We start from the raw sequence: 15,307 nt of genomic DNA on the forward strand, positions 1-15,307 counted from the left end.
ATCATAAAATATGAATGATACAAAATCATAAAATATAAATGGTACAAAAATACTCTCATATTGTATGTTTCACAAGTTTTTTCTTCCTTTTTTAAAACGGTCAATATTAGTATTAGTGATCGTTATAACAACCAGAACATAACAATCGACCTTCGTGAATTTTTACACATTTGACCTTCTTACCACTCCATTCTTTAATTCATCGATTTTAGCCACTAAATCATCCTTAAACCGTCAATATTAGTGTGACCGATTACTATTGTTAATTTTTTGGATAATCAACTTTCGATCACTTCATTCTCTAATTCATTCATCTCAACCACTAAATCATTATTATAAGAACATCCTTAAACAGTCAATATTAGTGTGAGTGATTACTATTATTAATTTTTTTTTTTAATAATCAACTTTCAATCACTTCGTTCTCTAATTCATCCACCTCAACCACTAAACCATTGTTATAACAACCAGACAAATTGTTTCCGTTCTAATTGTGCTTGTGTCGTGACTCAAGAACCCTCTTTCTCTCTCTCATAAGTCGCTTTCAGTCATAAATTAGGGAAAAGCAATTAGACAGCTACACCCACACACACTCTCTCTCTCTCTCTCTCCCTTCTCTTCTCATCTCAGTTCAGTTCTCACCACCCAGCTCAAAAACGTTACCCTCTTTCTCTCTCTATCTCATGTTTCTCTCTCCTCTTCCTTCTTCTTAACTATAACTAGTTTCTCTGTGAGTTACCTTCACTACTCATCATGGAAGCTAACTTTGATGGATTCTCAATAAGGTAAGTACTACCATATCATAATAACAATAATAATAATATCATTTCATCTTTATCTTATGTTCATTTAATCTTTTTCTATTATTTCATTTCATAAGATCTTAAACTTTATATAACTCATTTTCATTTCATACCAGAGAATACACTTCTAAGATGAGGTCCATCGATGTTTTCAAATGCTGGCCATTCCCTGCAACCACTAACCGTCAACTCACGCGCGACGAACTTCACTCATGGCTTCCTCCTATGTCACCCTGCCCTAAGGGCAGATCCAATCCTCAAGAACCTTCTAGAACCGATCATAACGGTTATTATTCAAGTCAAGAAGAATCTGAATCTTCCAAATCAGATAAACTCGCTTCTCCTTCTGCTCCTGCTTGTGCTCGTGCTCCTGAAGATGATGAAAAATTGGAGATGATTTGTCCGGTATGTCGCGAATTCAACGCGGCTACTCTCACGGCGGTAAACGCACACATCGACGGTTGTCTTGCGGAGTCTGTTAGAGAAGAGCGTCGTCACATGAAGATGATGAATTCCAAAGCAACTAAATCGATTAAATCCAAGTCACCGAAAAAACGTTCTATCGCTGAGATTTTCAAGGTCGAAAATAAGGATCAGGTTCAGGAGAAAGAAGAAGAAGAAGAAGAAAGACAGCTACATAACGAGAGAGCGATGAAATTGTGGCCGTTACCTGAGGATGTAGTCGAGGATGAAGTTTCGATTACTGTTAGGAAGTTCAGATGGCTTTCAGAACGGCTTGAGGCGTTGAGATCTAAACCTGGAGGTGTTGAATCTGTGAAATCTTCAGTGGATGAGGAGAAATTGGAGATGATTTGTCCGGTTTGTCGAGATTTCAACGCTGCTACTGTGACGGCGGTGAACGCTCACATCGATAGTTGTTTAGCTCAGGCGGTTAGAGGTGAACGGCGTCAAACGGTGAAGACTGGTTTCAACTTCAAGTCTAAACCTAAAGCTCTGAAGAAACGTTCGATTGCTGAGATTCTTAATGCAGCGCCACCGATCCAAATCAGTAATAACAAAACTAAGACGGTTGAGGTTGAGGAAGATGAAGATAAATTCTCCGATTATTCCGGCGAGGAAACTAGTGCTTCTGATGCTGCTGCTACTTTTGTTTCGATAACTAAGAATAAGAAGAGTGTGAATAAAAACAGCAAAAAGAAAAAGACAAAGAAGAGTAAGAAGAAGATGATGATGAAAAGCAAGTTGGGAAAGGACTTTGATAGTGGTGTGTTGCTGAACAATGAGAAGAAGACTGATGTGAACATGAAAAAGAAGAAGAAGAAAAAGAAGAAAATCTTCAACAGTGAGGTCACTGGGAAGAAGGTATGTGATTTATGTTTCATGAAATATAAGTTAATATTTTACTTATATGCTTTGTTTTTCAATTATCTGAAGCTAATTCATGGTTACTGAAGTTAAAATTAATGGAATTTATACATAAAATATCACCTGATACTGTATATATAGTGTTTGTGTTGATGCGTGATTAATTTATAGATTATAATTTCTTAATTCTATGTTTTGCTTTTTCTGCATAAAATTACTGCTGAAAAAGCTGATTAGCGAGACAGCTGCATATATATTTGTGGATGAAAGTGAGTGGTTTTTGTTTAATAGTAGTACTAATTGAGCTTAATACACGGTAATTAAAAGTTGGGAAAGGGAAGTTAAAAATTAAGATAACAATTTCCTTCTTGTGTGGAAGGAAATTCACAAGGCAGTTTGAAGATGTTGCTCCAGCTGTAGGGTGTGTGTGACTGTGTGTGTATTATCAGTAGTGATTCAGTAAGAGTACCCTAGCTATGAGGGGCCACTCTTGGATATATTAAGAGGTGGAAGAGCTGAGCCTAATCATAAGGGTTCTTTTTCTCTGCATTATCACTATTAACTAATAATTTAGGATGAATTATCATATGGGCCATGGGTAGATTGGCATGTTCTCATCTCCTTTGCCTAGTTTTTCAAACGTAAGATATGAGGTTTATGTTTATGAACTTCTGCATATATTTTGGTTAGTGTGGAGTGGAGTGGAGTGGGAGATATCTGTAAGTGGAGTTCCAGAATTTGATAGATCATTTATTGGTTTGTCAAAAGTGTATATAAGTGAGTTGGAATTTGGATTGTTGAATGTTTGCATATGCATTTCTAGATGTACATATGTATAGTATCATACCAAAAAAATACTCTTGACTTGGGATGATATAGATCATTATCGCATGGGTGTATCTTCTGACTTGTTTATGCTGCAATCATCGTGGCACATGAGTGAAGTAGTGAGTGGTAAGTTGGTAACTGGTAAGTTATAGTACTTGCATACTATATTTGATGGTTTTGGACCCTCTGTTGTGTGATATATGATCATATTATGAAAGTGTTGGTCTGTGGGGAGAATTGCTCGATGAATTGGTCAAGAATTAAAGGGTTTTTTTTTTTTTTTTTTTAATTTGCCAAAAGAATTAATTAAGGTCAAGTATATCTATCATAAAACAACCTGAAATTTTTAAGACAAGTATGAACCATTGAAAGAGAAGGCTTATAATAGTTTCAGTTCATGGTTATGCTTGGTGAAATTTGGAAGTGGAAGTTGTTAAATATATACTCCCTTAAAGGGGCCAGCCATGGTAGAACAATGATGATATAAACAAGTAATCTTACTGCTAATCATCTCCTAGATATGTAAATTAAAATCTTGACTGGCCTTACTATTTGAAGCAACAACATCTGTACGTAGTGTATTGTTTAAAGTCAAAGTTTATATATATAGTACTAATCTAGTAAATTCATTTTCAGACAAGGTCCTCAGACACTGATTCAATAATGATTCTATTGATTTTTTCCATTGATAAAAAAAAACATTAGTATTTTTTTACCTTGCCTATCAATCTTTTATAAAGCTGAAGTACACTGAAATTTCGACATTGAGAATGGACAGAAGGCACAGTATCTTGAATGGGATATAGTATTAGTAGTATGAAACATGAAATACAATTTTTACAGAGGTTATTAATATTACTTTTCCTTTATAATTTTTATTATTTGTCAATTTCAGAATTGCCCATTACATGCATGGAATTGCAAAATTTATTAAGATATAACATTTCAAGTATTAAGTAAAAAAAAAAAAACATTTCAAGTATTATCATTATTTCAAGTATTGATAACGCTCTGAAGATTATTTTAACCTCCCTTTATAATTAGAAACACTTTTGCCCATTTTAAAGGATTCACTAAATTTTCTTGATTTTCCTTTCTTAAAAAGAAATAATATATACCTAACAATGATTATAACAACGAAGTAAAAGTATATTCATTTTTTTCTTATAAACTCTTTTTTTTGGTCAAGTCTTATAAACTCTTTTATTACTATTTTTTTTTTTTTTAATAGTACAATGTTTAATAAGAGAGTATATTATAGGAAAATAAAGGGATTATTATTAAATTAAGAAAGAATCGGTTATGATTTCTTTAAACAAAAATTTATTTAAATCAATTATTATTGAGGAATATTTTTTGGTCAAAATTCTTATTTTTTTTTTTTTTTTACAATAGGTCAAAATTATTCTTAAGAAATATATATGGTAAGTCTTTACAATTTTTGATTATTTTACCATTAATAAATTGTAGCTAGGAACCATTAATAAAACATTTTCTCATACATACTACTTACAATTTCTTTAATATATTTTCAGTGTGTTCGTGCATAATTATTTTATGCTTAAGATTATTTTACTCTTTTTTTGACTAAAGATTATTTTACTCTCTTGTATAGCTTAAAATCAATTTTAGGGATATAAAATTTCTATTACAGTAATATATAAAGTTTTAATGGATTTTATTATTATGCGCGATAAATAAGATTTTAAATTTTATAAATAATATATCTTTTTTAATTGAAGCTCTCACTCAGTCTTCTTTTTTTTTTTCAAAATTACTTGGACAAAATTGTACTATTTTTTTTGACAAAAATATTCGTAAGAAATATTCAAGCTCATATATATATAACTTTATGAACTAAAAAAACTTTTTGGTATGTATCAATAAAATACTATTATTAACTTTTATTTTAAGTGTGTTTTTCGTCGATGTAAGCATATGATCCATGCATTTAATATGGATTTTTATGTTCCCCTCTTCTGAATATAAATATTCTACTAAAATGGCCAAATTCGAGAGTTTTGTTTTTGAAGGACGTACGTAATTTTGTTATTTACTCAGCATGTGTTGCTGAGTTCAAAGCAAGGTATTCAATTAGTAACTTCAAGACAAGAAACCCACGATGAAAATGTATGGGACGTGAGAAAATCCAATGAATATGAAATGTTCATCCAAACACAGGCTTGGTCATTTTTTAAATAAACTTTTTTTGAGGTTTTCTGAAGCATAGAAGAAACTTTATAATTGATCTTAATAGCCTATTTTAATTGGATAATTTTCACATTTTTTTTTTGTATGAATGATGGAGCACTTAAACACCAATTAAATTTTAATAAAATGTCACAAAGTATTTTCCACATTGTAATTATTGAAATGTAAAACAAATTCCACAATAAATAATTACATAATTTGTTATATAGAAGTTTGTATCGTGATTCGATCATTAAAGTTGGAAAAACAGAAAGTTCTTTTGTATAATTTTCCAGAAAATTTCTACGTGGGATTGATTATCTTTACCAAAATCTATTTTAATTTGACCATAAATCCCGTTGGGAAGTGTTTCCGCAATTTCCAAAGGTTCACAAGATACATGCATGAATGTAGTTGCCTTAATAATTTGCAGCAAGCTTTTTTATGAAGGAAAAAAATGAGAATTATAATGACTAATGTTTTAAGGAAACTTCTAAGCACATTCAGCTTCGGGATGTCAAGTTAACTGAAAATATATATTGCGTAGAAGAAGTTACATAGTTGTCGGGCTATATGCAGTTTTATATATGTTGCTACATGTATGTTAAGCATAATATGTGATTGGAGATCAGTGGAATGCTTTTCTTTATAGATTAAACATGATTATTGTACATAGCCTAATGCTTATTCAACTTATATATAAAAAGAAGAATTATTTAACTTACTGAGATTATGTTATAAATAGAACATCTATAATTTTGTTAATCTTGTTATCTCAGGAAAGTGCTTACAACCGCGAGGTGCAAACCGCTGCAAATAGTTGCAGAAAACTAAGAGGTACATTTGGTAATGAAATGGTTGCACTGCAAGACATTGAACCTTCTGTCCATAGAAAGAAATTGGGTTTAAATGGCTTACCAGTTGAAAAGAAGCCACAATTTACAAACTGTGACTCAGTTGGAAAGCGACAAAAAACAGATTCTCCTGTTCGGGGCATTCTTAAGAACCACTTAAGACATGTTTCTGGAAAGTTATCAGATGGATGTAAAATTCGAGATGGTACTGAAGAAAGTGATGATGAGAATGATCATGTCAAATTCTCTTATAAAGATAAAATAGTTGGTCCGAAAAAGACAAATTCATTTGATGAAACCATGTTTAGCATATCTTCAGATGCACTGCCTACTTCATTTGTAAAGGAGCAGTCCTCTGGAAGTGATGAAGATTGTTCAAGTTTTGAGGCAGACCGAAATTATGACCACATTGCCCTTAAGATAGACAAGGACAAGAGGGAGGAGGTTTGCCCAATAACTGAAAGCAAACAGTTTTCTAGTACTTTGGTACATGTCACTGGACCAAATTTCTTGAAGCCCTGTATCAATGAAGAGAAATCAAATCAGTTAGAACAGAAGTCTGAAATATTAACCAAGATAGCCGTTTATGAAGATAATAATTCACAGCTTTTTGATGGAGGCAACACAACTGCAGTGCATTTTTCTCCAAATGCTGGCATTTCTAAACCTCTTTCGGAAGTCCAAGAAGGGCGATTGTGTGGTAAAAATCCAGAAGTGCGTGAATCTGGAGTTTTCAGTTTCAGTGGAAAGTTCATTGACTATTCCCAGGATCCTACTTTTCAGGTTGACGTGAACCAAAATGCTAGTACAAACACATTCCTGGAGCCTTCGTCATCTTATTCTGCTCCATATAACAAAGTAAATGAAAAACCAGAATCTCCATCGCCTTCATCATCCTATTATGGAGATAATGGTAATAGTGACCAGGTCTTGGGTACAGCAGATATGATTGATAAGTCATACCCTTTTTCAAGCTGGGGACAAGGATGCATAAGAAACAGCTGTATGGATCCCAACTTTTTCGGTTTGCCACTCAATTCTCATGGTGAGCTGATCAATTTCAATTCAAGTGGAAATGTAGGGACGAACCAGCTGGAGACATCAACTCCATTAGGAGGTTCTGCAAGTGGCTTGCCTAGTAATAATATTCTCTGTCAAAGTAGCCAGGAGAATTTAACCATTAATGAGAGGCAGTTTGTTCAGAAGACATTACCGAAAGATGGTCTAAGTTCATTACCTCATTATCCACCCAAGTTAGATGTGACCGAGTTATCCAGTCATAGAGAAGATATCCATCCATCCAATTTTGAAATGTATTCCAGTCACCACGTACAGCCACTTCATCCAGAGCTCCTTAAACATAACTCGTGTGTTGAACAGAACCAATGTGAAAGAGTGCAGAACCACAACAGAAACGGTATGGTTTCTCTGAAAGAAGGTTCAGATCATATCTCACTAAATTCCTGCCAACCAACAGTGAGGTTGATGGGTAAAGATGTTCCGATTGCTAGAAGCAGCCAAGGTACACAACAATTTATGGGAGATGTTTGGACTGATGAGGAATCCAGAAGAAGGCATTATGCTGAATATACTGCGTTAGAAACTTCTTTACTGGGAAGATTTTCCAAGCAGGATTGGGTATCGGGTTCCCCTTTGCAAATATCAACTGATAGTGTATTGCAGTTGGCAAAAATTCAAAGCACCCATGGATTACAAAGCACTCGGGGATTTCCTCAACAATTTATTGATATGCATAGTGATCATGTTTCTCAAAATGGAAGTCTCGGAGTCTGCAGAAATGCCAGTTCTTATTTCAATCCAATTGCTCAGGAATCTACCTCATATGCAGTATTTAATGGGGCACCGGATGACTTTTCAAAGCAGTTTATAGCTGGTTCTAAACCATCAGGACTGAGCTCTCGGTCACATGTATTACCCGCTCCTTCCAATTATAATCAGCCGATGTGTTCAAGAATTGGCGACCTTAATGGCAGGAACAGAAATCCTAATGTTACAAAATCAGGCTTTGGATTTCCTTTCTTGCAGCCTGCTGTCGATGAACCAGCCAAGGCACATTGGAGTCAAGGGCCTTATAGAAGTTCACCATCTTGGTTGTCTAGCTCAACAGATGACAGGTTAACCGGGGCTTATTCTCAGCAACTTTCTGGCGTAGGTAATCAAAGTTTCCCTCAAAATCGATGGGGAAATAATTTCATCACGCCATCTCTTAATCACACAGCAGAAGTTCTCTACCCTTCTAATCCTTTGACTTCTCAAGGTCCCATTAAGACGACCCCTCTTTGTCCAGCACCTATTGTTCAACCTCCAAAAGTTTCAGTTACATCATCTGCCATGAATAGTGATTGTAGAAACATAAACAAGGTCGTTGAGAGAGTAAAGTTGGATGATATGGCCGTCAAAGACCATCATCCGTGCACAAATATCAGGAAGAGACCTGCAGCTAATCTTGATGATTCCAGAAAACCTATCAAGGTATCCAATATAGAAGTGAGAGAAAACATGAGTTGTATGACAAAGTTGACTCAAGAAAGCTCAAATGTGGAATTGCATTGTAACAAAAGAGCAATGGTACATGATCCACAAGTGGAGATCGCTAGAAGTAGGTGTTGCCAGAATGTGGCACAAAATCTAAATCCTACAAGTTATCCTGCCGTTGATTCTTTTAAACCAAATGGCGTGATAAGATCTAGTCCTGTCCGACTTGGTCCTAAAAGAGCTAAGCACATCCTAAAATCCTCTTGAAATATCGATCAGGATAGCAAAAGAGCGATCCATTTTGCCATAGTCTTATTTGTGATTACTGACTGTGATAGGGATGTAGGAATTCAGAGTTAATTGACTAAAGTATACTGATTTTAGGTGTAAGTCAATCATTTTATCATATTGCTTTTTTTCCCCTTTATATTATATATCCATTTGTGAACATAATAAGATTGTCCATATATCAATATTGCCAGGTTGCGGAAACCGTGGAGAATTGATGTAATTCCATCCAATCTTTTCATCATCCAGCTCAGTTTTGAAGTTTTTTGCTTTTTACAGAATTTTATCACCAAAGGTGATGCTTTCAATATCTATTTTCGAGTCAGGTATTCTCGACACAGCTTATGATTATCTTCTCAATTAAAATTAGGATACAAAGGTCTCATAAAGAATTTGATTATAAGCTGTTATGAGAACAAATATGTTATAAAAGATACACACACTTTTGATGGAAAAAAGAGATCAAAATTTGCTTCCCCTCTAATTAAGTTTATGTTGTTAATAACATCCCCTCTAATTAATTAAGCTGTGATATTAGTTTGAATTAAGCTTTTTTAATCGTTTTAAATGTATAAAAATAGACCGATCTCCTGCTATATTTTTTTTTTGAAAATAAACCAGATCGGAAACTTTAATTCATTCTTAATTAATCCACGGCATGTACATAAAATAACAAAGTGTTGATCATAGAAAATAATATTCCTCAGTTTAATTTAAGTTTAATTAACTATAACAATTCTGAAACTCGGTTTCCGACATGCTAGGAATATACGTGCCGAAAGAAGTGCTGGTTACATGTTAACATTCTCAATTCCCATGCATTCCAAACTTGGTTAAATTGACACTCATTCAATGCTTCTTTGCTTCTTTCTCAGCCTGCAATATAAAGTGTGACATATTATTATAAAATATATAGTGTAAGATATAATAATTAAGAAATATTAGTATAAGATACACATACTGCTCTAATCACTCTCTCGAATGCATCTGGTCCAAATCTATCGATATAACGTTCAACTGCTTTTCTTGCGTCGAAAGTCATCATATGAAGGATCTTTTTGTACTCCTCAGGATAATTGGATCCTCCTCCATAGTTACCAAATTTCTTGAAGTATTTCCTCGCATAATTTTCATATATGTAAGCTGCTCCATTGAACATTGGCAGTACCAACCATATGCAGAACACAAGCTTCATGTATGGCCAAATGGGAATCCTATATTTTTTGTTAAGCCAAAGAAATATCATCAAATTATTGTGTGTGTGTGTGTGTGTCTATATATAGATGAATTATTTGTCATAAAAATGGCTACGTACCAATATAGGATCCTATAAGTTGAAAGCTCAAAGAGTGTTATGAAAGAGTATAAAACCCAATAAGTTAGCCACTGTTGGTCATCTAAAGTTGAAGGACTTTCAATTGCCCTCATTGATGCGTATCTATATGATATTTAGTATATATTATTTACACAAAAATCAAACAATTAATAATTAGTCTCATTGTACATATATTAGTTATTATAATAAAATGTTTCTACGTGATATATATGACCATTACTTACAAAGGATAAAGAAGCATTATTCCGGGCCTGGTGTACAAAAAAAAAGTAGATGTTATTATGAGGAGAAAATACATAAAATATCAATAGCATATAAATATGTGTTTTAAAGTCTAGCTAGAAAACCTATTTTCATCAAGTATGTAGATAATATATTATAGCTCGTGGAAGAATGAAGATAATTTGCACATGATATTTCATGAAATTATACAACTTTTAAGATATTTTTAAAATTTGCAACTAGAGAGATAATTAATTTACCCTATTGTTGTGTCCAAATGCCTTATTATTGCTCCAAGGACACCCATGATGATTTTTCCGGGTGGAGAGATTAATGAAATTTCAGAAAGATATGGAGCAAAGATATGATAGAATCTGATCGTTATATTGCAGATGCATATATGGTAGATAGATATAGTTAGATAACCCTACTTTATATTAAGGTAAATGAACCAAGCAAGGAAGGAATGTTTAATTTGAGGGAAGACCTAAAAGTTTTCTTTTCTCTATAAGGTGATAATAAAGATGCCAAAAGTTAGGAATTTTCACGTGGTTATCAACTCGTGCATATACATAAGAGGTAAAAAAATATAATAATATGCCTTGCCTTTTTAATTGGTTAAGTTTTCGTAGCATAAATGTTAAGCATGCATGTAATCAAGTATATGGAACCTACGTATTGTTTAGTACGAAAAAATGTTTGTTACATATTCCATTTCTGAATTATTTTCTCAAAGATATATTCGATCCTTTCTTTCTTCTCATAAAACTCCCTTTCTATAGATTACCAAACTTTATATATATATGAACACCACACGAGCAAAGAAATATTGAATGGATAACTTTGATTAATGATAATAGTATAGTGATCAATTTCAAACCAGGTGTCAAATGAAGTTCCACATCAGTTATAAAATGACTTGAATATATATTTATAAAACGAGAGCAGTCTTCACCTTAGAAATCGATTTTGTGAAATTGAGTTACATCTAATTCTCAATTCTAAGAACATATAGCTCTTTTTCCATCAACTCACCTCACACATAAAATACGTAGGAACTGAATTTTCTACTGTAACTGCATCACACAGTTACATCTTTCAACCATTCGATCTCAAATCAACAAATGATATTCTTTACCGCGTGGAACAGATCAATATGAAAGGTCAATGGTAGACAATCATGATCCCAATATTTTTTTTCTTCTATGCAGTATGCCCCGCCAAAGTAAGAATATATATGTTGACGTGCATGTTATGACTCACCACCACATGCCCAAATACTTTGCATGGTCCCAACAGCCTGGCCTTGTTTTTTCAACAAGCACCAATACTTACGTTATTATCATTAAACAAACTTGACCTTACTCCCATATTGCATCACATCTGCCTCCTTTTTCCCATGCTATTATTAATTCATGTGTATGATGTGTCACCTAACATTTAAAGCTTGAATGCACACATCACATTTTTAGTTCACAATAACTAACTATATATAGAGTTTAGTAAAAAAACAAAACTATATAGAGTATTGCCAAGGTAAGAAATAAGAAAAGAATGATCGAAAATATCTCTATTTGGTAAAATTAAACTATAAAAATAGCTGATAAGCCCAAATGAAAATAGTTTTTCCAAACACATTTTATTTTATCTAGCTTATTTAATTTGTATTCCCAAATAGACACTAAATAATAAGGTATATGTTTTTCTTCCCTTTAGACAAAATATATTACCGTAGTTGTTTTCTTATAGAAAATTTAATTTAATTTATTTTTTTCCCCAAAATGAATTTAATTTATATATATTGTTAAAATTTATACACATACATCCAATCAAATTATGACATATATATATTTTTTTTTGTTGACAAAATGACATATAGATATTTGAAAAGTATTTTATAGGGACTTTTAAAAGTGACACTATATTATATAATTTAATTGAATGCAAATGTAATACATTGTCAATAATATTGCATAACAATTAAATTCAACTACATTGCCAAAAAATAGGTAAATTGAAAGCAATACAAAAAGAAGAACAATTAAACCAATTAACACAATTGTTAGAAGTAGTCCTATATATACTGACCCAACCTCAAAAACCAAATAATGTCTCTTGGTCATGAGTTTAATTGGTGATTAGTGCATATAAAAAAAAAATTATTGAGAAAAGTCAATCTCTATAAATTTCTCTATAGTTATTTGGGAAAGATACTTTAATTTTTTTTTTAAAAAAAATGTATTATGAGCCATCTAATCTTTGAGTACGGTTAACCAAATTAAAGTAGTGGTTTAGTTTGAATAACTCATTTTAGAATTCGTAAAAAAAAAAAAAAAACTCATTTTAGAATTGCTCATTTATATTGTCAAAAAAAAAAACAAAAGAATTGCTCATTTTATTAAATTACTTGAAAGATTTTGAGTAACAAACATATGAACATTTAAAACTTTTTATTTGGTAAATTAAAAAAACTGAAAATTTATTGTCAAAAATAAAAATTTAACAATTGATCCCTTCCATTTTAACGTAAAAAAAAAAAAAAATTGTTTTGAACGGATTTGGATTGCAGGTTCACGTATTTGAGAAATCATAAATCAGTTATCTAAACAATCATAAATCACGTATTTGAAAAACAATCGTCAGTTGGTTCAGTGATGATTGACGCTGAACTTGGTAGGGAGGACCGCGGTTCGATCCCCGCAATTGCGATCGGGAGGGGGCTGGAACCACTTGATGCCAGAACTGACCCCCGAATCAGATTAAACTTATGGTGAAAAACAAAAACAAAAAAATTATACCACTTGAAATTATTTTATTTTTTTTGGTTTTCACTCTCTGATTCCTAGGGAAAGAGGCCCTAGTAGTCCAGAGTTCGATTCAATGCTGATTGGTTAGTCCACTTGGAATTTGAATGAGTTAATTTTGGGTTAAATTCAAACTTGAACTGGATAATGCTGGTTAGTTCAATTCAATGGCTGTACAGTGTACCCTAGGGTAGGGAGCATATAATTAATATATCTATTTTTCATAAGACACATTTTTTTTTATCTTCAATGGATGTACACAAAGAATATGGAATACATCTTTAATAAGGGAGTAGTTAAGAATAATGAAATGTATTAGTTTAGTGTGAAAACTCAATGAAATCTATTATTAAAAAAATAAAATTAAATGAAAGCTATTACGATGTACGTACCATATTCTCACAATACTTTTTCAACCCTTCATTTTTGAACGTGAGTGACGCAATTAACATTGGGCCTTTCCAAGCCCAAGATCCAGTAAACAAACTCACCCCAAAATCTTCTTTTTTCGTCCCCGAGTCTTACACACGCCCCGGCCGGCCTTCTAATTCTACCTCCTCGCAATGTAGAGTGCAAATGTGTAAATAGCAAAAACAGGAAGAATAAAAAAACAGTTCGCATAGGATGCGAATCTTAGAAAATCTAAAGTATTTTGTATCTCTCACCCTTTCTTCGCCTTTATTTTATAAGGTTCACATTCTAGGATGATAACTGTTTTTTTTTCCAGATTTTACAGAAAACTATTAATCGGCTCTTTGTGAGGGTGAACGGAAGGAGAATATTTTGGAGGTGCTGGAAACCATGGACATAAAAAAGCTTTCATCTGTTGATTCTGTAGCAAAAATATTTCAGGCCTTGGGAAGACTACTATTGAAACCTGTTGCACAGAAGCTCATTTTGGATTTCAAAACAAGTGGTATGATCATGGCAATGGCATTTTTCTTTTAACAAGTGGTATGATCAAGTGGTTTGGAAAAGAATAATACATTTTTCTTTTAACATATGACCTTATGTATCTCTTAAACCCAAATTAGTCCTTCTCATTTTTATATTGGGGAAAAATTAATCCCTTTAATTAGGGGTGCAAAATTTCGGTAAAAACAATTTGCATTCTTGGATGCGAACTGAGTTTGTTACTTAAGTAGCGAGCCTTATAAAATAGGGGTGAAGAAAATGTGCGAGATACCAAAATATTAAATTATATAAGGTTCACATCCTAGGATGCGAACTGTTTTTCCTCCAATTTTTACTATTTACACACTCGTATTCGTATCCTACGTTGCGAGGGGGTAGAATTGGAAGGCCAAGGGGCGCATCAAGACTCATGGAGAGCAAAATGAAGAAGTCAAACTTTTTTATGCTTAGTAAATAAATAAAAACCTCAAAATAAATGAAAACTTTGAATTTGCTGGAATATTGAAAACATTTTTTTTTTTTGTGTGTGTAAAATGAAAGAGGAGGCATCAAGTTACTCTAACGTAACGATAACTCTGAGTTGAATTATTCTGCTTAGGCTCTGTTTGGTAACACAAATAAGCTAGCTTATAGCTTATTATATGAGCTTATAAGCTTGTTTCAAAAAATTAGAGGTGTTTGGTAACAAGCTTTTTGTACTAGCTTATAGCTTTTTTTCAGATGCTATTTCAAGTAGCATTTGAGCTTATAGTTTATAGCTTTTTACACTTTATTCCATTTTTACCCTTTAATTTAATAACTACCCACTCTAAAAAATAAACTACCCACTATCAATTATGTAATTTTATATTTAATAACCACTTTAAAAGCTAATTTTACCAAACACTTTAATTTCAATAAGCTAGCTTTTCAGCTATCAGCTATAAGCTAGCTTTTCAGCTATCAGCTAGTTTATCAGCTATCAGCTAGCTTATAGCTTATTTTTACCAAACAGACCCTTAATATAACTCCTTATAAGCAGGCACTGATCTATGGCAAGCTAATTGAGGACAATTAGTTGCCTCCACTTTGTTCTATATTTTTTGTTTGTTAATTTGGACTTTTATTTAATTAGAAAATATGGTCGAGAGTCCTAACCCCTCTAAAAAGTTATCAATCAAGTTCTCGAATAAAGATTAGTTATTGACAAAATTTGTGAATACTTCACACAAATGACATGGTTTAGAAAAAGTGTGGGTGGGTAGA

At 32.7% G+C, this 15,307-nt stretch overlaps 2 protein-coding genes across 3 annotated transcripts; one reads left to right on the plus strand and one right to left on the minus strand.

The window, feature by feature from the left end:
* The first annotated feature begins 460 nt into the window (after positions 1-460).
* On the plus strand, positions 461-9,287 carry LOC123882245. Of its 2 annotated transcripts, XR_006799749.1 has the most exons (4): positions 461-785; positions 920-2,126; positions 5,927-8,883; positions 8,980-9,287. XR_006799749.1 is itself a non-coding variant. In XM_045931063.1 (3 exons), the coding sequence occupies exons 1-3, from the start codon at positions 754-756 to the stop codon at positions 8,762-8,764; spliced, it is 4,077 nt and encodes a 1,358-aa protein (XP_045787019.1). In that variant the 5' UTR covers positions 479-753; the 3' UTR covers positions 8,765-8,950. The 2 variants fall into 2 exon arrangements, 1 of the variants encoding a protein (XP_045787019.1); XM_045931063.1 differs by lacking the exon at positions 8,980-9,287 and having other exon boundaries at positions 479-785; positions 5,927-8,950.
* A 118-nt stretch (positions 9,288-9,405) lies between these two features.
* Positions 9,406-10,752, minus strand: LOC123882246 (HVA22-like protein f). The gene is made up of 5 exons (XM_045931065.1): positions 10,604-10,752; positions 10,346-10,372; positions 10,101-10,223; positions 9,747-9,999; positions 9,406-9,661 (listed from the first exon to the last, which is right to left on the minus strand). The coding sequence occupies exons 1-5, from the start codon at positions 10,648-10,650 to the stop codon at positions 9,635-9,637; spliced, it is 477 nt and encodes a 158-aa protein (XP_045787021.1). The 5' UTR covers positions 10,651-10,752; the 3' UTR covers positions 9,406-9,634.
* Between the last annotated feature and the right edge of the window lie 4,555 nt (positions 10,753-15,307).

The sequence above is a fragment of the Trifolium pratense genome, linkage group LG4 (assembly GCF_020283565.1).
Source record: "Trifolium pratense cultivar HEN17-A07 linkage group LG4, ARS_RC_1.1, whole genome shotgun sequence".
In the NCBI taxonomy this organism is placed as follows: domain Eukaryota; kingdom Viridiplantae; phylum Streptophyta; class Magnoliopsida; order Fabales; family Fabaceae; genus Trifolium; species Trifolium pratense.

Excerpts from the sequence above, each read along its gene's own strand:
- LOC123882245 (XM_045931063.1), top strand. The coding sequence starts at position 754 with ATGGAAGCTAACTTTGATGGATTCTCAATAAG. Across the intron at positions 786-919 it reads TTTGATGGATTCTCAATAAG|AGAATACACTTCTAAGATGA; the intron begins GTAAGTACTACC and ends ATTTCATACCAG. Across the intron at positions 2,127-5,926 it reads GTGAGGTCACTGGGAAGAAG|GAAAGTGCTTACAACCGCGA; the intron begins GTATGTGATTTA and ends TTGTTATCTCAG.
- LOC123882246 (XM_045931065.1), bottom strand. The coding sequence starts at position 10,650 with ATGGGTGTCCTTGGAGCAATAATAAGGCATTTGGACACAACAATAGG. Across the intron at positions 10,373-10,603 it reads CATTTGGACACAACAATAGG|GCCCGGAATAATGCTTCTTT; the intron begins GTAAATTAATTA and ends TTTGTACACCAG. Across the intron at positions 10,000-10,100 it reads ACTTATAGGATCCTATATTG|GATTCCCATTTGGCCATACA; the intron begins GTACGTAGCCAT and ends CAAAAAATATAG.